This window comes from Mchenga conophoros, linkage group LG14 (assembly GCF_057382185.1).
Source record: "Mchenga conophoros isolate Kocher_MC1m ecotype Shallow Benthic linkage group LG14, M_conophoros_male_GT1.1, whole genome shotgun sequence".
Taxonomy (NCBI): Eukaryota; Metazoa; Chordata; class Actinopteri; order Cichliformes; family Cichlidae; genus Mchenga; species Mchenga conophoros.
Window position 1 is genome coordinate 20914303 of NC_140539.1, and position 24608 is coordinate 20938910.

The 24608-nt window shown below is 42.2% G+C and overlaps 2 protein-coding genes and 1 long non-coding RNA gene across 3 annotated transcripts; 1 reads left to right on the forward strand and 2 right to left on the reverse strand.

Annotated features, from left to right (window-relative positions):
• Positions 1 to 9: 9 nt before the first annotated feature.
• Positions 10 to 8396, reverse strand: rilp (Rab interacting lysosomal protein). Its single transcript, XM_085243313.1, has 8 exons — positions 7802 to 8396; positions 5918 to 6041; positions 4530 to 4651; positions 2838 to 3023; positions 2413 to 2582; positions 2188 to 2313; positions 1993 to 2076; positions 10 to 1517 (listed from the first exon to the last, which is right to left on the reverse strand). The coding sequence occupies exons 1-8, from the start codon at positions 8129 to 8131 to the stop codon at positions 1397 to 1399; spliced, it is 1263 nt and encodes a 420-aa protein (XP_085099439.1). The 5' UTR covers positions 8132 to 8396; the 3' UTR covers positions 10 to 1396.
• LOC146559657 (uncharacterized) lies at positions 7474 to 18914 on the forward strand. The gene is made up of 4 exons (XR_014888164.1): positions 7474 to 7726; positions 9858 to 9939; positions 16537 to 16751; positions 17099 to 18914. It is a non-coding gene; the product is annotated as an uncharacterized LOC146559657 (long non-coding RNA).
• On the reverse strand, positions 8797 to 24548 carry prpf8 (pre-mRNA processing factor 8). Its single transcript, XM_085243307.1, has 43 exons — positions 24318 to 24548; positions 23480 to 23633; positions 23195 to 23363; positions 22921 to 23085; positions 22604 to 22822; positions 22296 to 22508; positions 21988 to 22113; positions 21731 to 21836; positions 21279 to 21469; positions 20999 to 21118; positions 20691 to 20880; positions 20447 to 20566; positions 20075 to 20209; positions 19836 to 19965; positions 19526 to 19722; positions 19060 to 19266; positions 18552 to 18715; positions 18298 to 18424; positions 17779 to 17971; positions 17450 to 17637; positions 17110 to 17348; positions 16872 to 17018; positions 16525 to 16735; positions 16283 to 16399; positions 15919 to 16166; positions 15639 to 15818; positions 15417 to 15552; positions 14954 to 15123; positions 14636 to 14765; positions 14370 to 14516; positions 14111 to 14271; positions 13794 to 13985; positions 13433 to 13670; positions 13146 to 13274; positions 12925 to 13038; positions 12637 to 12810; positions 12320 to 12513; positions 11945 to 12184; positions 10801 to 10942; positions 10566 to 10706; positions 10331 to 10470; positions 9844 to 10046; positions 8797 to 9403 (listed from the first exon to the last, which is right to left on the reverse strand). Exons 2-43 carry the CDS (start codon positions 23622 to 23624, stop codon positions 9249 to 9251), a joined length of 7053 nt encoding a protein of 2350 aa, XP_085099433.1. The 5' UTR covers positions 23625 to 23633; positions 24318 to 24548; the 3' UTR covers positions 8797 to 9248.
• Between the last annotated feature and the right edge of the window lie 60 nt (positions 24549 to 24608).

Below are 24608 nucleotides of genomic sequence, written 5' to 3' on the forward strand. Positions count from 1 at the left end.
GAACTGAGATTGTTTCACTTTTGTAAATATATTCTCTGTTTAATAGATGTTTTTATTGAAATCTCAATGTCACACATTTTTCAGTTGTTTTATAATAAAATTCACTCAGATGGCAAATAACACCTTAAATGTGTTTACATCATAAAAACAAACAAAGAAAATGCTCCATTACAAAGATGCTTACAAAAATAAATTGCCCACAAAGGATGTCAGGAGAAGGTGGCTTTACTCAATGTTCATTCATTCTCCCTTTACACATGCCACTGGCCTGCCTGAGTAGTTTCTACTACATTTAGATGGAACAGAGGGGTTCATTTAAAGTGGTGGTGCTGAAAGCACACGTTTAGGGCACCACCATCAAATACCCGAATACTGATACATGATTGATTGATTTTTACACTACGAGCACTAAAATAAGGCTTATGGGGTTAAGATGCACTCTCCTAACCTGCACTGCACTCACTTTTCTGTTTCCTTGTGCATAGAAGTGCTTCAGATCATTTAACCTCCTAAGACCTGAACTCTTCCACGGCATGCATTTTTTGTTTCTCTTTGATATTTGGACATATTGGGGCCCGATGAATGTAAAAACAAAGAATTACCAGATTTTTTTTTCTTTATTTTTGTTTTTAAGAAAAATAAGAGCCACATATGAGGATATTCATTTAAAATTTTGATAGAACAGTAGCAGTATAATGTCCTCGTGAGTGGATATCAGGCCCTTGTAGAGCAAAATTGAGTATTTTGGTCTAAATAACCCAAAATGTGATGTCCACATATGTGGACGCCAGGTCCTAGGAGGTTAAACATAGAGTAACCACATGGCTTTAAAATTCCCTCACTGAGGTATGAGTTAGATTGTAATTGTTTGTGAAAATATTTGTATGAGTTATAAAATGAGCAGAACTTAATTTACTGCTTTATGTACTATTAAAGTAGATAATTATATCTATTTAAAACTCAAACTATGTCTTTGGTTTTTTTTTAAATACATATAAACACTGAATCTGATTTTACTGAATTACCAAAAATACATTTTTTTTCTAAGAATGAAAAAAATCATGATTGTCTTCCTGTACAAAATATCATAGCAGTATTTCTTATATCGTACTGTAGTTACACAATGTTCCTCTTGTTTTCTCCTTCCATGATAAAGGGGAAGGCATCAGACATGAACTAATCATGGTTGAAACTTAATTTCAGGAAATAAGAGGGGATTGTTTAAAAGCGCTTCTTTATCTTCCAGCGGTGCTCTGGGTCTGCATTCAAATGTCCTCATAACCTTTGCCCTGAGCAAAAACCGCAGAGAAGTTGTGACTGAGGTGAGGAGAAAGTGTTGTCTGAGTGTCAAACTTGGAGAAATCTCTCAGTTCAATCTCTGTGCTCAGTAACGCGTTCAGGAAGACCTCAGCTGCTCCGCCTCCTCATTGGCCTCGGAGTCTCTGATGATCTCCCAGGAGGAGTTGTTCACGTCGGTGGGACCCGGGCCGCTGCTTGACCTCGTCAGGAAGCCAAAGCTGCAGGCGACAGAGCAGAAGGGACAGGCCTGAGATCAGATCTGCAGTCAGGGATTACTGCTAAATATAGACTGGGATTGACAAAATCTGAGGAGGGTGACATTGTTAACAGAGCGAGGGAGATGGAGTGATGTCTGCAGTGTTTCTGCTTTTATTCTTTCTTTCTGAGTGGTTCACTTTCTTATTGCATTTGCTCTATGTTTATTGACAGGAACAGTGCAAAGCGCTGAAGCTGTTGAAAATTAATTTATGGTTCATTTTGCCAGCATTCTGTTTCAGTAAATGTGCAGCAGATGTGGAAATGAGACGAATGACAGCTTTAATCAGCACTGTGACCTCATGTAGGAACGAAAAGAGCACTAATATAAGCCGAAACATAAATATAAAACACCACCAGGTTCTGCTGCTTTTTACAAACCAGGACTCTGGCTTCCAGTCTGACCAGTGCGGAGTGATTGTCCAACATCGTACTCACAGGTTTCGAATACGTGACTCAGCCGGTTTCACTGTTCCATCCACTTCTGTTTGGCCAAACAGAGAACTCCTGTCTTCCTCATCACTGCCGAGGAAAAAACAGAGTCACTCAAACCCCTTTCGCTTTCTGAACATCTTTTTAAATCCGCGCATTGTTTCCTATTGTTGTTCTAGAAATCATGTCTGTAAGAAATACCTGCTGCTGCATTCGTTGTTAGGAATCCCAAGCATCTTGGCTTTAATGAGCTTTCTTTTTTTCTTGATGGCAGAGCGCACAGCTTCTAAGAGAAAACCTGGACACCTCTCCTCGTTCAGTATTTCCCTGCAGACACATACAGTCCTTTCAGCGTGTAGACAACTTCACTGGCACCATGACCATCAACTAAAACAAGAACACACGCACCCAAACAAGAAAACCCACCTCTGATAGTAGCTGAGCTCCTCCTGCACCAGGAAGAGGTTGGTTTTTAGCTCGTTCCTCTCGAAAAGGATGTCGCGCACCTCCTTCTTGGTGAAGCACGGCTGATCGGGATCCTTCTGATCGGATGTTGGCTTTTTCTTTGGCTCCTGTGCTGTTTGATTTGGTCGGGACTGACGGGACAACAAACAGTGATCAACAGATTAATTCAACCACAAAGCTGATTCAGCAAAGAGCAGCAGTTATTTGATCAACAGTGCAAGCTTAAACTCTCTAAACACTCTAGAGTGACGTTGGAGTCCAAAGTTCACAGATTTCCCTTTTAAGGCCTTAAGTAAATATTAAGGTATCTCTAAGAAGCATCTTATTCAATATGCGGGAAAGTAAAGAAACATATCTGTCGTATCCAGTGTGAAAGGTGTGCATACCGGCGTGTTGCTGTTGGTTCTGTCGAGCTGTGCTTGGAGGTTTTCTATTTCTTTGTTTTTCTCCTTCAGGTCGGCCTCCATGTCGGCCTTCCTCTCCACGGTGCTCTTCAGCTGGGCCTGCAAAACATTCTGCTTGTGTCGCAACTCTGCATTCATTTTCATAAAGCGCTCCAGCTGCTCCTGAAGCTACACACACACACACACATAAACATACACATATATATATGATTTACAAATTTGCATCATGAGCAGTACTGCAGACAGTTATAAACACAGCTTATGGCTAAATCAATGAACCAAGGCTGACCCACAAAAATGGAAATTGGAAATGTGGTATATAAGATTACTCTGCCTTAATATAAAGGATTAAAAAATAGGCATTATTTAAAATAAAATAAAAAATACTCCTTGGTTAACCAAATCAGAGCCAACTCTTTTACTTCCCCCAGTTGACCATGAAGTGAGTTTTTCTTTCTGTTTAAAAGTCAGCTGATTGGGTGCAAAACGCCAAGCATTAACAAACACACCCAGTTATGGCCGCTATTTAAATCATGTGGTATACATGCCCTGACACACATACAGCCACGTGCAAACACTCACACAATAGCACACACCCACACTGTGGCTGTACCAAGATGAAAACAGTGCCCTGACTTGTCTAAAGTGCAGCTTAAATCATCAAGCAGTAACTGTGCGGATAATCCCTGCCCTCTTTTCCTGACAGTTAGCACACTTTCTGCCTTCCAGTGGCTCCGTTAGAGCGGTTTACATGATGCAAGTTCTCTTGTGTTGCTGTGCGACACATGACTCCACGACTGTGTATGTGAGTATGTATGATAAATATAGAAATAACACAATACATAAAACAGGGTTTGAGAATAATGAAAAAAATGCTACTGTTTCCATGAGAAAAGTCAGAAAGTCTGTAAGGAAACACAACTTGCAGCCATAAATCTGATTGAGTGTAACCTTGTGATCCACATGGACAAAGAACACTTTTTATTATTTAAGGGCTGCACTTCATACATGTTTTCATCTTAATTCTCAAGTGACCGAGCCAATATATTTTAATGTTTGTTTATTTATACTTCTACTATTTCCTTTCCCTTTAAAAGAAATGATAAAATGTTTTGATTAAATTAAAGATGTTTTCAGTCGTTATTCTTCAGTGAAGAGTTAACCCGACCCAGCTCCATCTTTAGATTAGTTTCCATTGTCACCATGGGAATCATCTGCCTCAAGGCCTCTGCAGCAGTCAAACTTGTTACTCTAGGTCACTAAAATATTTGTAAGTGGAACATCACAACAGAAATGTCAAAGCTTATAATGTTATCAAAAATAGATAGACACACTAGCCACTTTATAAGGTATACCTTTTAAGCACTGCTTGTTTAAACAAAGATCGAATCAGCTGATCACATGGCAAAAACTGAAGTTCAAACTGAGCGGCAGAATGTGAAAGAAAGGTTATTTAAGTGACTTTGAACGGGCATGGTTGTTGGTGCCAGATGGGCTGCACTGAGTTTCTCGAAAACTCCTGATCCGCTGGGATTTTCCCACACAACCATCTCTATAGAGTTTACACAGAGTGGTCCGAAAACGAGAAAATATCTAAGAAAGTTAATCTATCAGCCTCCTAAAAAGAAAGAATGAAAAAAGGTTAAGAGTGAATTATATCGTATGTCTCCTTACCGCCTCCACCTCTTTGGTGATGGTAGTTATCTCCTGGCTTTTGGCCCTCAGGTCATCTCTTTGTTTATCCACCACCTCCTTCAGCTTTAGCATCACCTCACGCTCCTGCCGCTGAACACGGTCTAACACACACACACACACACAAATTCACAAAGTGTATCAACTTTGTGTAGCTACTTTTTTAACTATTTTTGTCCCTCTTTGTCTTCATAATTTCATAGCTTACGCTCATTCAAATTGGATTTAACATTTAACCTGTGTTTTATTGTTGCTAATGCTCATAATAGCTTACTCGTGTCATCTAAAATGTAATAAACTCATGAGCCCAAACTCTTTCTAAGAAAATCTGCACTAAATAATATCGAAAGACAAAAGTCAGCATAAGTAATTACCACAAGACCTCAACATTACACGAGCTTAATACCTTGATCCCATTTGTGTCAATGTGCACGAGGACAGCACGCTGCACGTAATCTTGATTCATTCTACAGAGACTTGAGATTTCAGAGCACAGACAGTATCTCTTGCTTGCATCTACTGTTATCTTGCTTTGCAAATAGTTTTGCTTTCACATTAACAGATTCTGAGAAGTGCATCTCTCAAATGATGCCAACAATTCAGCAAATGAGTTTCATGTAGTTCACCCAGCAGTAAAAATGAGCAGATAATAATAACATTTCTTTTTAACCCTTACACTCTGTGACCTTTCATCAAAACTGAAATAACTGAAAGCATATTTGCGGTGAACCTCAGTGGCCAAACAGCCATTTCACTTTTACTACATGAAATGAATAGTCACGTTCACCTGCCTCAGGGCGTCCTGTCAAATAAATCACAAAGTTAAGACGGCATGAGTTTATCTGCCAGTACGCAAAAACTGGAGCCTTACTGTATATTATGTTTAAAAGACTATTGATCGTATCTCTCTGCTGTTTAATTTTTATAGTGTACAGAGTAATTGTTCAGGTTGTTGTCAGGGTTTAATTTTGATGTTTGCTTTTTCTGAACACTTTCACAACTATGAACTTCAGCCAGCAAAAATAACTGCACTATACACACAGCGATGGCCAGTTGGACTGGTTTCAGCCTCAGAGAGTATGATGGTTAACCCACTGCTTTAAATATTTACTGGAACTGGTTGATGTCACATTTACAGACTAGAATGAAGTAAAAAAACCAACATAACCACAAGACCTCGAGGTTGATTTACCTGTTTGAAGAGCACGCACTTACTGCACTTCTATAACATGTTGAATTTTTTTTGTTTTGTTTTGTTTTGTTTTTTTTGGGGGGGGGGGGGACTGATTTTCACATAGTTCCGATTTTAGAAGCCTATGATATACCTTACATTACAGTTCACTTCAACAAAAATAATTCCTCATACATACCTTCCTGTGCATGGCTGCCTCTCAGCCTGCTCTCCAGCACCTCCCTGTCTTCCTGGAGCTGCTGTATCTGGACCTGCAGCTCTTCGCACCTCGTCTTCCACTGCTGCTCCTTCTGCTGAAGTTCCTGGATGAGATGACAGGAGTCAGACTGTGAAACTAAAACCTCAAAAGCAGGTTGTATTGCATTTTTAGAAGGGGGAAAAAGATCTGATGTAAGCTGTAGAAAATCTCTAAAGCATTCAAAATCTGGATTCAAGTTAACCAGTTGCGTCCAAGCAGGTGTGTAGTGTTAAGTCATTGCAGATGTTTTTCTTTTCCAACTTTGTTTTATTGATTTCAACCATGACATACATGACATCATGACAACAGCAAAGTCGATCTTGATTTCAGAACAATTGTATGTCCATTACACCCTCCAACCCCCCATCCCGAATTCTCCCCCTTCAAGGTCCACACTAGACAAGACACCACAGAGATCCAGTCTCTGCACATAAAAAATATCTCAAGACCCATACACATAAGCATAAATTGCAGATGTTTCTCTAATGGCTATGAGACATCTAAACAGCAAAGTCTGACTTCCCACGACAGCAGAGCTTTTCCATATAATGGCAGCACAAACACTAAATAAAGAGAGAAATAGTCTGACAAAAGACATGACACAGGACCTGAGAGATGCATCTAAACCTTCGTTTGATCTACAATCTGCTGCTTCATCAGATATGCTCTCAGTGGAAGGGTGGCTGCCAAGAGGCCATTCTTAAAGAAGGAAAACAGGAGAAAAGACTGACAAAGAAGAACTGGGCTGAAAATCAGTGGCAACAGGCCCTATAGAGTGTTGAATCTGAATTTGATCCATCATGCAATACCAGCATAGCTTCACTCTTCAGCATGACAATGATCACAAACACAGGACCTCAACATCCATGAAGCAGTGTGAGATCCAAAGCAGAGCTTTGGGTGTTGGCTAAAGGTGGCCAATCCAAATACTGACTTTGGAGCTCCTTAGAATTTGACATGTTCTGTTTTTACCTTATAAACTGTATTCCCATGTATGTATGCACATAGTTTCAATAAATCGTTGCATTTTCCAAGCAAAATATAAATAAATGAGGTGGCACAAAACTTGTGTACAGTACTGCAGAAGCTCCTAAATGATGCTATGACCTCATGAACGTATTAACGTGGTTCTTCAACATTTATAACTCTATAGCTACAGTTATAATTAACGAAAAGTCCCTTTTAAATGTGGTACTTTACACCAAGTGATTACTGGTAAGATGCTACTTAAGTGGCTGACTGCTAATTAGCTAGCTTCTTTCTAGTGTGGGTGGTAACACTCCCAGTGCTAAAGCTAAAATCACTGCTGTGTCATCATGTGATTTATAAAATACATTTTACAATATATAACAGGGGACATAACAATTAAAGTTAAACTATGCCAATGTTAAATATTCTCACTGAAAACTGTTAAATTACAGAGTCTAAGAATAACTGTCGGTCTACGTGGTTGCCTTGACGACACGGGGCGGAACTTCAGGTATTTAAAGGTGGCGGTGGATTGATATCAAACAGGCAGTTATAAGGTTTATATCACGCGAGGTCATGCAAATATATATGCAAGAGTAATTTTAGTTTCACAGTGACATAGTATCACAGAAAAAAAGAGTTATGGAGCTACGTTTTCACTACAGTTGGGAGCAGTAGCATGTAGGTTACCCAAACGGCGCAAAATCACCTCGAAATACATCAGACTCGTTGTCAAACAGCTCCATTAACCTGCTGTTATAACACAGAGACGCACACTCGGTGAGTAACACGCACAGGCGCCGTTGTATTATTTACAAAATGGTGGTGTGACTGAAAATCCCCCACGTCTCTCACCCGTATCTCGTTTTTATCGTTGGCCTCGTCGTTTTCCTTCCCCCCGCGTTTCTTCTGCTGTTGCAGCTGTATGGTCTCGAAGGTCTTCAGAAGCTCCTCTTCCCTCAGTTTGTGAGCGTGGTTCCTCGACGCGAAGCTCTCCAGCAGCTCCAGCACTTTCACTATCTTCGGTACTAGACCCTCAGCGCTCTCTTTGCCGTAACCGTCGATGAGTTTCTCCACATCGGTGCCGATCACTTTGGCTATCTTGTACACATCATCGACGGTGAGAGCGGAAAACGTCCTGCCGAAGCAGTCCTCCAAGTTTTTGGTCTCCGAGAGCGTCTCCATGTCCGAGCAGCTCGCTTCGCATGCTCTTCACAGGCTATCGAAACCGACAGGAGACGTGACGGCAAACCGTCAACCAAATCAGCGTGCAAACTTTAAACCTCACCCTCTGCCGACACGTCTAAACTTGACCTGCTCCGCTCACGACGATGCCACTTCATTTATTTAATGTGTGGTCAAATTACATCAGCCTACCCCAAAAAAAAAAAATAGACACCGAGCACAACAGTGGACAGTAGGCTGCTGTGTACTCGCTGCTGGGTCCTCCTACTTTTCTGACCAATGTAGTGCGAGTACAGAGAAACATGCACAAGTATGCCTGCTAGGTCGAGCTTACTGATGCATGCAGCAAAGCGTAAACTTAATTTCCTCTGCAGATCTGCAGTCAGAAATGCTGGCCTAGAACTGTCTAGGGAAATAAAATAACGGCAGAACTGCACATAAACCTGGAAATATAGCTTCATTAACCAAGACTAAAACAGAAAGTAAAGTCCTGGCTTATTATGGGGATACCAATATGCTTAGGCAAGCGCAACCAATATGAGTGGTTCAAGAGAAAGCAATTTGACCTCTCAAAACAGGGGAAGTGAGCCAGAAAGTCCCTGTCCAGCCTTACTTCCCCTCTGGGGGCCAAAAAAAACCCCAAACCTGACATTAACACCACACTGTTCATAAAAATTGAGATCTTTATTTAAACTCAAGCTATGGTGTGACAGGATGTACAGTACACATACAACACAGTAATAATGGGGCGTTACTGGCATGAAAGAACAACTTTCAGTTTCAATTCTCAAAAGAGTGAACAGTAAGCATGTCATTTCCCCTTCCTAAACAGAGGTCTGATCAAATATTCTACCAAATTACTGTGTACTGAAAACTACACAAATGCACATGTGAGATGCCACAAAGACTGAAGTAGCCTTACTGTAATAGAGGGGAGGGTAGAGTAATATCAAATATCAAAAAGGATCCTAAAGCCTTTACATTAAAAAACAAAACAAGAATTCCATCATCACAGTTACATCTTTTTCAATAGCAATATTACAGGTTCTGAAATCTGAGCGCCACATAATTCTGGCAGAGCTTTCAACGAAACAGGTCAAGTGCAGCGCGTCTGCCCTCAGGCGTACATGTCCTCGCGGTCGGCATTGTAGATCTCGCCCTCCTGCAGAGAGGCAAAGTTTAAGAAGTGCGAGGGCCGGTGGACTTCGTGGTAGAACTCCTTCGGGTTGGCCAGCTGGAGGTCGTACTTCATGTTTGGATCGTGGCGCACGCCTGTGGTAAAGGGAATTGACAGGTTTATTATTAGCATATATAAATAACTAGAGCAGGGGTGCCATAAGGCGAGCGACCAGAACTAATTTTGTCATTTTACACATTTATCATGTAGAAAAAGAAGGCATACTGTTGTATATCTTACATTAGAATATGTCAGGGATTAAACGTTTAGCTAAATGTCTTCACATTTTGCCTAAATGTCCAGCCAATTTAAGGTTAAAGTGCAAAATGAGTTTCACATCCCTGAATCTAAATAATTGTGAAGCAAATCTGCACACTAAAATCAATGAAACAGACACTGGGGCAGTGGAAACATCAATGTATCCTACTGATCATTCAAAAAAAAAACAAAACAAAACGTTGCACTCAGGGCAGATTTGGCAACAGATAATATTGCAAGCAATACTAATATAAATACAAGAGCTTTGAATACTGACCCATGAAGTTGTAGTTCCAGGAGCACTGGCCAGGTACCATGAAGAAGCCCAGGAAACGATCAGACAGCAGCATCTGCACTCTTTCATAGTGAGACGGTAGGTAACCTTTGGGGTTGTTGCCCTTGTCCGTGTTCTGGCGACCCCATTCGTACCCGCTGGGTGTCAGCTTGTAGGCTGTGAGCGTGCATGAACCTGGGGTGAAGCTGAAAAGCACAGACAAGACACTCTTAAGTACAAGTCAACTATATCTGAAAATACAGTTATAACTACAATTTCTTTTAAAGAGTCTGGTGCATTTTTAAAATTTATTTTAGTAATTAAAGAGTTTTTTAATAAAATTATAATATAAATAAATGGATTTCCAATAGAATCACTATACTGCGTATTGAACTTGCAATACTTTAAACTCCATTCAAGTTAGTTTCTTTTAAACTGCTACAGACTTTACCTTCCTACACTCTTTTCATAGCAAAGTAATAAAGCCTACCTGCAAGTAATGATGATGGTCTTTTCTCCATCCCATGAAGGGTTATCAGCCATGATCTTGGCGTGGGTAGTGACATCCTGTGGGGACAGCTGCGGCGATTCATTGGGCTGCGTGTGAATCCAGCCAAGGGGTTCCATTTCCTGTTTAGGGAAAATAAAAATAAAGCTTTAAAGCTGGAACAAAGCAGCCAGCAACGCTATCATGTATCAATTGCTAAGAATAAACCGGAACTTACTTTCAGGTATTCATGACCAGGCAGCTGGTTGGGCAGGTGGACAGTCTGGTGAGTCCCCCACTGGGGCACCATGACAATACAACGGATCTCCTTCACCTGGGGGTTGTCAGGTGGGCTGGTGCCATACAGGTAGCCTGCAATCTGGAACAAAATAATATGGTCAGCATATATACCTGAGCATGTTGTTACAATGGGCTCAGTTGATGAAGTGATGTGTAATATGATGAATACATACCTGTGCTCGCAGATCTGAGATGCAGATGAATTTCTTGAGGACATTTTTGGGCAGGATGTAGGTGTAACCAGTCTCCTTGATGTCATCAGATGAGACGTAGATGTGGTTGGTTCGGAGATGGAGGTTCGCAGCAGATATGGCCCTGACATGGGGGGAAAAAAACAACAACAAACAAACATGATTTATAATAATAATGGATTGGATTTATACAGCGCTTTTCAAGGCACCCAAAGCGCTTTACAATACCACTATTCATTCACTCTCACATTCACACACTGGTCTTCCTATTAGGGCTGCACGATTTTGCATAAAATGAGAATCACGATTTTTTGGCTTAGAATTGAGATCACGATTCTCTCACGATTTCTTTTCCAGTGTAATATTTATTGCACTTATTAACTGCACATCAACTTCGTAACAGTTGAGACTGAACATAAAAACAAATAAACATAAAAACAACAAATGTCTCACGTTTTGTTGTTGCCGCAAAATGTTGTACTGCTTGAAATTCCGTCTCCACCGTTGCTCGACGCTGCGTGTATAGAGCAGGTAGTGCAACAATAGAAAAATAGTTGCGGGACGGCACTGTGTAGCGTTTGTCTAGGGTGTTGATCATTTTCCTAAATCCCTCGTTTTGCACAGTGTTGATGGGAGCCATATCTTTGGTCAGGTGATAAGTGATAGCCTCCGTAATTTCTTTGTGCCTGCGGGAGTTCGACGTGTATAGGGAAGCGCTGTATAAGGTTCCCGTTATTGATGTATGGGTGGTTGACCGGGACGGATTTTCTCCTGTCACTTTCTCGTCATCCCTGACGTGCTCTCCGCTGTTTTTTCCCTGCTAATTTTAGCATCACACGGCACAGCTTCTGTATCACGTGGTATAAGACTCCGCCCTTGTCATTTGTTGAGCAGGAAGAGTGAGCGCTTGTTTTCATGCAGAGTACGTCCCGGATCAAAATGCGGTACAGTTGTCGTCGTCTTTTTTTTTTTTTTTTTTAAATCGTTGTCATTTGGAAATGAGATCTCACATAAGTATGAATCGCGATTTTCTAGCGATTAATCGTGCAGCCCTACTTCATATTTTACTCAATCACGAGTGAGCTCTTAAAACAAAGTCTGAACCCCACAGAAGCTGCATTCATACCGGACTCTCCATTCAGTCTTGGATGAGAACGTCTGGGTCTCGTAGTTGGAGGTGGTGGAGGTGATGATCTCGTCTCCATGCTTGTTGACCGTGCGGGTCTGTGTGGCGGTAAGCTGCGACTGTTCTTTGGTCTGTTTCTCGATCTCAGCAATTTGCTGGCGCTGTTGAGACGGAGCTGAGATCTCCATTCCCAGGATGATGTCACGGATCTCAGACTGGGTCAGTGAAGCTACGTTCACACTGAAAGGAGACACAGGAAGTATTGACCACAAAACTGGTTATATTTAGCTCCAAGTTACAGAAAACAAGCAGCTATTTGAGGTACATACAGCAATTAGTTTGTGCAAAACTTGGGAACTCAAACTGAAGACTTACTTGTTCTTTTTGCCATAATCAGCCAAAATTAGATCTTTGAGTTGCACTTCCACCTTGATCCACTCCTCATCAGTGAGCGTGGGCCAAATGTGATGGGGCTCGGTGATAGTTGTTTTGTCAGGTTTAAGGATCACCTTGGCACGGTCATTGTTGACGTGGAGCGCTCTGAGGATCAGGATAAGTCGAGAGAAGGCCTACGGAGCAGACAACCAAACACAAACTACTTACACAGGGAAGAGAGCAAGGGGGCTTTAACAAAAAATTAACAAAAAACCACCATCATTGTAAAACAATTACAACCCTGGTGTGAAACTCACTGTGTAGGACGAGATGGTCTTCAGCCAGTCATCATAAAGGTTGAACAGCACCATCTGTGGTTCTGTAGCCTTCAGGATCAGGTCTCCAAACTTCTCCACTTTAAGACAGGCCTGGAAGGGCAGCTGCAACTCCGAGCCTTTGATCACAATGTTGGGGAAGTCGAGCAAGTGGACCTGCACAGGGAGAACAATGCATCACAAACTGGAAAAGTGCTGCAGTCTGGTTTCACCTTTGAAATATTACACTGAGCTAATCTTCTAAAGTTTTATTAGCATAAAGAGTCTCACCTCCAGAGGGTCGAGCATGCCCTTCCTGGTCACAATGATCTGTTTTGGCTGCTCCTCCACTGGGAGGGAACGAATCAGAGCAGCCACTTCCTCAGCTGTTTTCCACTTGGCCAGCTACAGAGATAAAAAAAAAAAAATAAATAATTAACTTACTAACTAAAGCCTTATATTTCATATCTCTGCCACAAGCTATGCTGTATTTCTGAGTGTAAGGGATGTACCTGTCCCAGACGTTTCTGCCCAGCCCACACAGAGGTGTGAATGATTTTGAGGAAGAGCTGACCGGTCCTCGGGTTGAAGATGAAAATGGCTCCATTGATGGGCTTCGTGGTCAAGTTACCCTCAAAGGTCTGTTGAAATAGGTGGAGAATACATGTGAGTACATTTTTTGCATTTTTTTTATATTATTATTATTATTATTATTATTATTATTATTATTATTATTATTATTATTATGCAAAAGCAAAATACACTTTACTTTCCTAGAATTACAAAAACACCCTTTTACCTTGTGGATAGTGACTCTGTAGACATTCGTGTCATCCACAAACCAGATGATCTGGTTGGAGAACAGTTCACCGTAGTTCTGTGAGGACAGGTACGGCTCAGTGGGCTCAGAGGAGTACAGCTGCAGACCTTTGCGGATGCGTTCCCTGAGCACATACAGGGCAGGGTTGGCCTTCATGATCTTAGCCATGGCCTGCTGGATCAAAGGCTTGCCTCCAGGGAACCAGTTACCATACGCACTACAAAACAAGAACACATAAAATGCTGGGTTTAAGTAGATGCTTAACGATTGAAGATAAGAATCTTGTTTCCTATCTTCAAACAAGACAGTGCTCAAAACCTGGCCCTTAGACAATACTAACCTGTGGAGGTTGTAGGCCAGATCAATAGCAATGAGCACCCCAGTGGGAGAGGGGTAGATACTCATGTTGTCTGTGGTGTAGTCGAGGAACTTGGCCCTGGCATAGCGCTCGATGTCATGGGAGTCATAGTCACCCCATCGGAGCTGAATGTCAATCCAGTACTTCTGTGTGGTGGTGCTGTCCATCACGTCCCTGCAGGAGGAAGTGAACATTTCAATTTAAACAAGATTTTCACTTTTCTGTTTTGGACCTCATTATTCTATTATAAACTAATGTTTCATCCCCTAAAAAACTTAAAATCATGCTAAAAGTCATACTTTGAGTCAGCAAGCAGAGAAGGCCGGGAGACGTTCCACTTGTATGATGCAAAGAGAAGTATGTCAGCACAAGATGAGTTCATCTTGTAGGACTTCCTGGGGTGGATGGTCTCCTTCTGCACAGTCTCAATTTCCAGAGCATCCAACTCCTGGTCAAACACCTGAAAACCAGAATCAGAAAAAACATACAAATTTACGTTCTGACTTGCACAATAATTCCTGTGCTGAGGAAAAAGTTTGGTAAATGAACAGAACCTACCTGACAGAGATCCATGACAATGCTCTCATGGATCTTCTGCCACAAGTGAGCCCTGAAGATCTGAATGAGGGAGATCTTCAGCGTTGGGATCTTGCCGTGCATGAAGATTCCTGTCAGGTCAAGCTGCACTTGGAAACCCACATACACCTAGAAATAAAAACATACAAACTAAGCCACTACAGACAATCTTTAGTTTTCCTACACAACAAAGACTCATATGTTCTGTAAGATGTTTCTTTTCCTCTCTGGTTCCTGGTTGTACTTACATTGGCTCTGTTGATGGTGGGTGACCACCAAAGAGTGAAACGACGGTTGGGGATTTGGTTGAGACCAGATCTCTGGGCATTAGTCAGCTTCTTCCATTTCATGGACTCCTCAAAGCCACTGGCCTTTTCCCTAAAACGCACAGAGAGAGAGAATCTGTTTTTAAAGGCAATTAATTAAATTTATGACAAATTAGTTTCCTGGCAGTTATACACTCGCCAAGTGTATCGAGAAAAGCACACAAAGTGATCCAAGTGTAAAGTCTATTGTGTGATGCTTGCAATATAATTAATTCCTGTAAACATTTAAAGTGCTCTCACCAGAAGAGACCCTCCCAGGTGGGGAAATAAGTGCCTTTGAAGAGTGTGTGCTCCAGAATGCCCTCCACGCCACCGAGCGCCTGGATCATGTCTGTGCGGTAGTTGTTCAGGTTCCACAGTTTGCCATCGTGTCTCTGGTGTGTCCACCAGAACGGATTCTGCTTCAGCACCTGCAACCAACCAAGGAAGAAAATACAATTAATAGCTGGAAATAGCTAAATGATAAACATCATGTAATAGCATACAGACACGTGCATTACAAATAAAACTGTAAACAGTCTTGTTGATCGGTAAACCATTAAAGTCAACACAACTGCTGCAGAGTGCAACTGAGACCAAGAGTCCCAACTATTTTTAATCTGCTTGAGTTTACTTAGAATGCCTGAATTATTAAAAGGCACTTCATGTTTTTATGTAGAATCTTAACACTTCTGCTCTTTGCACATCGCTGTCTCCATCATACCTGGTACTGTTTAAAGTCAGTTCTGACTCTCCAGCCTTTGTCATAGGCCAGTGTGTGTCTGTCCTTCTGGAAAAGAGTGTTGATCCTGGGGATTCCTCTGTCCCAGGAGTCCTCCAAATCCTCCAGAGTTAGACGCCTGGAATAAAGATGAAACACCGGTTATTATGGTGTCTAAACTAGCTGCAGTGAGTCCAAATCAGATAAGAGAGTAATCTGCTCTACCTGTTCTGGGCAATGGCCTCCTGTCTCTTGAGCGCATACTCAGCCCAGACCCTCTGAGAGTCGATAAACTCGCTCTCCCACGGCTGAATGTAACGATACAAGTTAGGGATCAGCTGGTCTTCTTCGTGGCTCATTCCAGACCTGAAGTGGGTGATGCCCACATCTGTCTGCTTGGACCACCTGTTAAAGAGTGAGACAAATGAGTGTGTGATTGGTCAAGACACCACAGCTGAATGAATTTACAGACTAGAAGTTCACACAGATCTGCAAGGAGACCTACCTCAGGTCTGACTGCGGGATAAGCACGTGGCCCATGGACAACATGCCGAGACCACCCAACTCTTTGGGAGTGTAGAAGACCACGGGAGGGAAGCGGCTAGGCATTTTGGAGTTGAGACCAATCTTAATACGTGTCTGAATCTTGTTCTCACACTTCACCAGCAGGTCCAGTAGCTCCTGTGTATTTACCACAGCCTCACGGAAGTAGGTCATCAGACCAATCAGAGCTGTGTTCCACTTATTCACAATCTGAAGATTAAAAATAGAGAAAGTAGTAAGTTTTCCTTGATCTAAATGCAGCTATAAAAGGATCAATGAATGTAACAATAATACTCTAGTTTATAAAAAGCAAGATCTCTGTTAACCTTGGTGAATGTGGTGGATCCAGAGGCCATCAGGATCTGACGCACTCTGTTGTGAAAACGCTGCATTGACTCATCATCCACCCGCAGGAAACACTGTGCTGTCCTCTCTTTGGTCACCTGAACAAATAAATACAAAAGTGAACTTCAAGCCCATTTAATCAAAAAAGGGAAAGTCTCTTTAGTCTCTTTAATTTGTTTTCCAGACACTATAGCAGCAGGTTTGTTAGCATTATAAATTTCACCTCATTCTGCAGGTTCCAGACACCATCCTTGTGAGTGAACTCCTCATAGCTGGTGCGACACTTGGGAAGGATGCGGCACTCAAACCCACACATGTTGAAGAGCAGGTTGGGGTTGTCTTTGCTGTACACGGACACAAAGCTGTTCTCCCACTGGACTGTGGTCACAGACCTGGGCAGGCGATTCTTGATGTCCCAGAACACTGCGCGTCCACTGGGAAGATTATTTGGCAAGTTCAAGCCATTTTTCATAAAGTCTAATTTTCGTTATGTGCAATATTCAACAAAGATTAGATCTACATAACAATAATCTACAAGCTTAAGAGTGAAAGGTTGAAAGAAAAACTCACAGATTCACATCATGCTTCATCAGCCTCATCCGGGCATCACGAGGCCAGCACTTCTTATTGTTGTAACCCACAATGTTCTCGTTGTTGGGGTCCGGGTGCTCTGTCAGATACCTCTGAATCAGGTCCCTGGCCTCATCAGCAGAGAATCTAGAGCCACAAAAACAGTGACATCACTTAAATGTGTAAAAACAAACAAACAAGTGAGAAAATGTCATCTTATCACTTAGTGCAATCCTACCTGAAGAAGATGTGGATGCGGTCGATGTAGCGGCAGTACAGTCGGATTGGGTGAGCGCTCTCCGTGGCAGTGTCTTGAAAACTGAGGAAGTCGTTGGGCATCTGAGGGGGACCAGCCATCTCACTGGCACGGTGCAGGCCGAGAACCAGAAGGTCCATCACCAGACCGTAGTACTGCACGATGAACGAGGCAAACTGGAGACCCCTGATGATGCCGTAAGAGTTGGTGTGGTTCATGTCCTATGTGAGAGGAATAAAGATGTAGAGAAACACTCAAAAAATAAATAAATCTAATCAGTTATCTTTAAAACTCCTATATGAAAAGAAATAAGCACCCTTACCTTGTAGTTGATGACCACGTTGTTCTTGGCTGTCATGTAATCAGCAATGTTGTGGTCAACGATAAGACGCAGCAGCCTGTTGAGCAATGTCAGATCAATCTTCTCGTACATCTTCTCATAGCGGGACTCGAGCATCACGTTGCACTCTCCTTCTCCAGTCTCCCACACGTCCTGCAAGTTGTTGATGCCTGAATAGAATAAAGGAGTATTTAAATAAAGCTGAAAATGTCATCACATTTGCCCACAATGTTATTCAAACTGAGATTATATTGTATTCTGGATCCTTTCTGAGATACTACACAACACAATCAGCTATATTCGAGTCTTACCTTGGCACCACTTGTAGACCAGCAGCGGTGGTGGTTCTGTATCAGCAGGTTTGATCCAGGGTGGGAACAGGCGTCTCTTGTCTGCTTCATACCACAGGTACTGGTCCAGGTAGGCATCAGTTATCTTCTCCAGGGGCTCCACATCATACACTGGCACCAGGTGGCTGTACAAGTCCATGAACTCGATACCCACCTGCAAAAGAAGTAGTCACTTAGAAACTAACAAACGGATGTGATGAGAAGAAAGACTTTTACAACAGAGAAACTCAAGGCTGTAACAGAAATCAATTCTTCTGGTGGTTTCCCAAAACGACATCCCAGTAACTATGTATCTACACAGAAGCTAGGAAATACTGCCTCACATTTATGTTACTTATGTTTGTAAACTGACCAGTGAAACAAAAAATAAATTAGAGCAATACATTTTCTTCTAGTGTTCTTGTCTACTGTTTAAAGCCAGAAACATCCCTGTTAACTAAATGAAACTCTTAGAAAGTATCCACACATCTTCTCCCTGACCTCTTTGAAGGCTCTCTGTGTTAGCAGGTGACGCTTGATCCTGGAAAGAGCCTCGTGAGGGTTGTCGTAGGCCTGCTCTATGAGCCCGAGCTCCTCCCTCTGACTCTGGTTCAGACGAGACTTCACGCTGGAAGGATTTAGAGTGGACATGGAAACAAATTAATAATAAGCAAAACATACTCTGGCAATTCTGCTGCCTGATGTGAGAAAATATGCATCGCTAAAGTTAAAGGCAATGTTCTCAGCTTGCTTACCTGTATGCTTCTTTGAGCCTCTCCAGCGCCAGGATGAGCAGCTTGGTGTCATGTTTGTAAGACAGTGGGGGGAACGGGATTGGTGAGAAGCGCCGACTCTCCAGCCAGTGCACAGTGGTGGTGTAAATGGCCACGGCCTCTTCTGCAGTGATGTAGGGACCATCCTGTAAACAGAATACACACACTTTCAATTATATGGCAGAAAACTAAAGGATGCAGCCATTTTTACCTTTGATACAGAGATACAATGAGACCTGTTTTCGTATATTATAACATCATGTAATAATCAGAAAAGTGTCTGAATAGTAAAGGGCCAGTGGCAAACGCAACCAGCAATCAAAGAACCACTATTCACTTTAATATTCCTCCAGTTCTTACGCACAGGCAGGCAGTCCAATGCAAGTGCGCCTTTGTAGGAGGACAACAATCATCATTTCACCTTAAATGCGTTGACAATGCAGGGACTTTACTAGAGTTCTTTTTTTAAGATTTCTTCTTAGAGTATTACCTTCAGGTAGTTGTGCTGTCTCTCCTGTTCAGCTTTCAGGTACAGACGGGTCAGTCTGCCCAGGTTTTTCTTGCACACCGTCTTATCCACAGTGGCTCCGCGACGGATTCGCTCACGGTTGTAGTGGGCTGTGTTGGTCCACCAGTCAGCTTTGGCCTTCACGTATCGCAGAATCATGTTCTCAATAGGAGTAGGCAATCCAGGTACCTAAAGTGAAAGAAAAAGATAACATTAGATATTTTCTTCTCACTTAAATTCTAATTTTTAACAATGTTTGTAGTATCTTTGTGAAGTTGTTCCAATATCTAATCAGTGCTTTCAATACTGTTCCCTTTATTATCCAATTACCTGATATTTTATTCATGTTATCAAGAATTTCACAAATCCTTATTTTTCAAACCACAGGCCATCCATTCAAACGTAACAAGACACTCAAATGTCAAAAAGATTCCTGAGGAGACCTGACCTTCCATGGGATGTTTGCTTTCCAGCACCTCCAGGACTCGCTGAGGTGCTGCAGGATGGTTCTGGCCTTGTTCTGTTTGATCCCCTCAGGCATCATGTCCAAGATGTCATGCATCACAGCCGCACGCAACTCCAGGTCAAAGTGAGACTCCACACGCTGTTTGGTCACAGTCTTTGCAACACCCTTCGAGTGACGTCCTGCAGAGGAAATCAAAGCAAAACCGCCGCTGCTGCTGAAACTGCTACGGTTTCCCTCAGAGAATAACTGACTGTGTCAGAGAATCACACAAGTAAAATATGTATGTTCAGACCTTCAAACTGTCTGGCCAGCAGATTTCCGAGCCACCGCTCCAACAGGGGGGTGATGCCCCTCATGAAGAACAGCCACACCCTCCAACCAGGGGCCCAGAAGCCACAACCTGGACCCTTGCCCACAGGACCCTGAAAACACAGACAAGATTAAAACTTAAATGTGATTGTGGAAAAATATTTATACAGAAAACAGCTTCACCTTAAGTGTGCAAATTGTTAACATGGGGCAATTACTCACGGTATTGAAACGGTAGTAGATGAGATGCTTCAGGTCTTTGCACATCCGGATTTGTCTCATCAGCTTGTACTTGTACCGGTACATGCCTGTGAGCTGACCCACATGAGCGAAGATGTACTGCAGTCCGTCAGCCAACTGCAACACAGAAACACACCTTTGGTCACATGTGCAAATCAATACATAAAAATAACTACTGAAAAAAAAATTCAAATAAAATCATGTTTTAATCTTATGAACATGAAAAAGATTTCCCAAAATCCTTTATCAATACAAAAGATACATCCTTGCATTTTATACTGCTTTTCATTAAAGAGCGCTTTTACCGCTACCCTATGAAAGCAAAGCTTGGCCAATTTCCACTTCACAACTAACCTGGAAGGCATCAACATTTCCCAGTCTGTACTGCACGTGGCTGTCAACCACCAGCTTGCTTAGACGGAGAACCTCTCTGCACAGATGAAAGGCATTGCCGAATCGCGACTTCTTTCTCTCCTGAAGGAGGCAAAAAACAGTCATAGGTCAGCAATGGTCAAACGAAGTGCACTTCATACTAGAATACAGTCAGAGACGTAACAAAAACAAAATGTGAAGTTAGATCCTGCTCTGCAGATTGTACCTTTGTGGTCAGTGTCTTGACAGGCTTCAGGTTGAAGTTGTAGTCCAGATGCAGGTAGTTGAGGTTCTTACGATGGATCAGCAGATTGAGCATGTTGTAGCCCTGTCTGCAAACCTGCAGGCCAACCTCCACCCAATCCAGCTTTGTGGACTGGAAGAACTTTGTGGCCTTAAAGGAGCGGAATAGGTATCTACAAGACAACAGAGGGATAACTTTTACAGATGAACTTGGATAATGAGCAAAATAAATAAAGGTTTAATTAAAAATGCGTGAAAGCAGGATATCAAAATTAATCCAAGGATGCACACCTCTTCTTCTGGGCCTTGGGTGGTCTGTGTTTGAGAGCATTGAGCACGTAGTACTTCAGCAGTTTCTGGTATGACACACGTACTTTCACTGGCTGTCCAGCAGGGCAATGCTCGCGGTACCTATAAAATATTTTAGCAACATATGTTTAATACTTATCAGACTTTTTTTATTTTATTTTAACCCTAATGCAAAACAAAATCTTCCACACAGCCAACATCTCTTCAAACAGTAAAGTACTTCAGATTTACTCCTGTCCTAACAGCTTCACAGTTTGCTCACCAGTTCTTGATCAGGGGGATATCGATGGCACGTCTTGTTCGGCCAGATCTGAGGTTGAAGGGTCTCGGCGCCCACAGGAGAGCAATGCCATTGGCTGTGTTGTCTGTGTAGAGTGGGGTTTCTTTGAGGAAGGGTTCCACAAACTCAGCAAGCTCAAACTCCTCATCATCATCTGGCAGAGGCTCCTGACTCTGAGAGGTCACAGGAAAAACAATGAATCACTTTTAAGGGCAGAAGGGCTGGAATTCAACAGACTATAAAATAACTAGAAGAGTTATCTGAATGGTGAAAGGTGATCTGCAGCCAATAATAACAAGTCACCATTCATTTTACTATTCCTCCAGTTCTTACGCACAGGCAAGCAGTCCAATGCAAGTGCGCCTTTGTAAGAGGACTTTGATGCGGGGTGTTATTCACCAAAGGGAGACAAGTAGATAATGTGCAACACTTACCTTAACAGAATGTCTGTGTGAAATGGGGTTGATCAGTGGGTCAAAGTAAAATGCAGGAAGATCGGGGTCTTCTGTTTTGATAAAAACCACATTTGGTGTGTGGTACCTAGGAAAAAAAAACAAAAACGTCACAAATGTTGCTTTTATATAGCCATTATGAAAAATAAAACAAATCTATGACGTTTATAAGCGATGAATGTCTCTCCTGTCTTGAATGAAAAAGGATTTTTCAGTCAGCCGGTATTTCAAGTTCTCACCAGGTGAGGTGGACGTGGTGGGGCAAATTGTTGTACAGGTAGGGGAAGCCGATTTTGTACTCTGTCCTGATGGGCTGTCGGATGATGATTTTGTTGATGTCGTTGAACTCGTTCCAGTCTTCATCCCTACAGAGGATACAGAGGAACCAGTTAGGACACAAAAACGCCAGCTTCTATTTTCACATTATGTTTGGAATCAAACAGCAATATCAAACAATTACAAGAAACATTTAAATTCTGCACTTTATTAACATTAATAACAATAAGTCTTTAGAATATTCATTTTATAAAAGGGCAAAAGAACATACTGGAGGTTGATGTCTCTGACCAACGGCTCAAACTTTGGTCCTCCAGGGATGGCCATGTTTAAAGCCTTGGACGTGAAGAAAGCCTTCAGGTCAAAGAGGTAAAAGTAGTTTCTATCAACCAGATCTGTCAGAAGCTGATTGGCCAGACGGTACAGTGTGGACATCATAGGCAGTGTGAACTGCCAACGACGATAGGTGGTCCCATTCACAAACCTGAGCAAGACAAAGATAAATCATCAATTAATGTTTTAAGCAACTTATCAGTTGAATATGTAAAACTGTCTGTGAAGAGAGCCATGGCTGCTTACTTGGCTGTGTCCTTGAGGGGCTGATGTTCATAGAACCAGTCCACAACTGAAGCATCTTCCTCTGGATCAAGCTCCATCTGAATGGCCTCCAAGGGTTCCACATCAAGAATATTGTCAGCGTAGTCCAGTGGCGGCTCCTCATCATCAAAGGGTGGAAAGCGCATTCTTTTGAAGTGCCGACGATCTCTTTTCTCACGACGCATCATGATCCACATGGTGCTGGGATTAAAATCGGGAAAGAGACAAATTTACATTTTATTGAATGGAAATGATCACAGTTGGCTTGAAAGTTTTCAGCAATAGAAACTCTCCCTTACCCCCACTGTGAAATGTAGACTGGCTCAATGACCCAAGGGATTTCATTGACAAATGAAATGGCTCCAGTGATGTGATAAAGCACGGGCACATCTCGAATCTGTTCCCAAGGCATCGGCATGTTTTCCAACAGCTTCAGCACTGCATGGGGCATGTACTTGAGGGCACTGTTCAACAAACAGACACAGAACAAGCATATGAAGATGTTATCAAGAAGTAAAAAAAACACCGACTTTTGTTAAGACTTTTAAAAAGGGATAAAGGAGTCATCTTTACCCAAGGTAGACCCTCTTGTCATGGCGAAACTTTCTATTGGTCATGTCTCCATGGTCCCTGATGATCTTGCGGACATGTTCAGGTGGCATATCTTCCTTCTGAGCATCCACAAAGCCAAACTTTCTCTTTTCTGAGTAGCGCTTTGCCTGTAACTGCTGCCATTTTCTTGCTGTAGAGTTGAAAGACATTTAATAATCGCAAAGTTAATCTTGTCCATTTGTGACAACATCTTTGCTAAAAGCTCAAAACATGGAAGTCCCGCTTTAGTGGATACAAACAACATACCCTTCTCTTGTAATTTCTCCTCAGACATGTAGTCTGGGACAGGTGCAGGAGGGGGCACACCAGGCGGTACAGCAGTTGGTACCCCTGGTGGCACACCGGGTGGCATCGCTGCAGGGACCCCTCTGTAAGGAAAGGCAGCTGCCATGGTGCCTCACTATCCAAAACAAAGACAAAAACCAAGGTATTAAAATAAGTGAGGTTTTTGATTATAACTGTATATAATCTAAACCCTGAGGAGAGAGGCGTTACATGTCAAAAAACCCAAATTACATTTAACTGAAACAAAAAACTGATCAGAAACATATTACACTGGCACATGAATTCCTTGTCTGGCTCCTGCAACCCACAGATTAAATAACAGAAGCCACAAAGTGAACGCGTGTGCTTAATGCCTTGCAAAGTCTAGAAAATAGAATGGCCTTTGACATAAACGCCTTTCAAAAATAAAAACTAGCTTCTTAATTCGGTAGAAAATGCATTTATTTCACATTAACTCATCTGTGTAGCTTCAACATCTTCGTGCTCACAGTTGATGAGCTAGCTAGGTTAGCCTAACATGGCCTCCCGGATGGCACAAAACTGCAACAGCAAGGCGAACTTTGCCCGCGTTTAACTGTTGTTAGCTCGTCCAGAAACAGCGTAAACTCGGGATATCATTCATAAATGGCTACATTATGTTACATGTAACACATTGTACTTCACGCCGCAGCACCTGTTATTAATTAGGCCAAGCGTGGAGGAAGCGGCAACTTCGCCAACTGCTAAAGCTAGCACGGTGGCTAACGATTGGGTGAGAGGTAAAACTAAGCAATAACAGAATGCATTCAACAACACGTACCTCGCTTACTTCACTCCCAGTGTTTCTTATCGTTGGATAAAGCCTTAACCCGCACACAGTCAGCTAGCACAACATTTCTTTCTTATTCTCCGTGTTTTCCGCCTCAGTGTTGGGTTGATGTGCGCTAACACAAAACTGCATAGACGCACGACGGCGGACACACGATGAACGAGCTTCAGTAGTATTCACAGACGGCGGTTACGTCCGATATTTCTCAACCCCCGGTAAAGAATCTGCTTTACGTCAGTAAATATGCGTAGAAGTTAAACAAGCGCAATTTTTGCGAATACC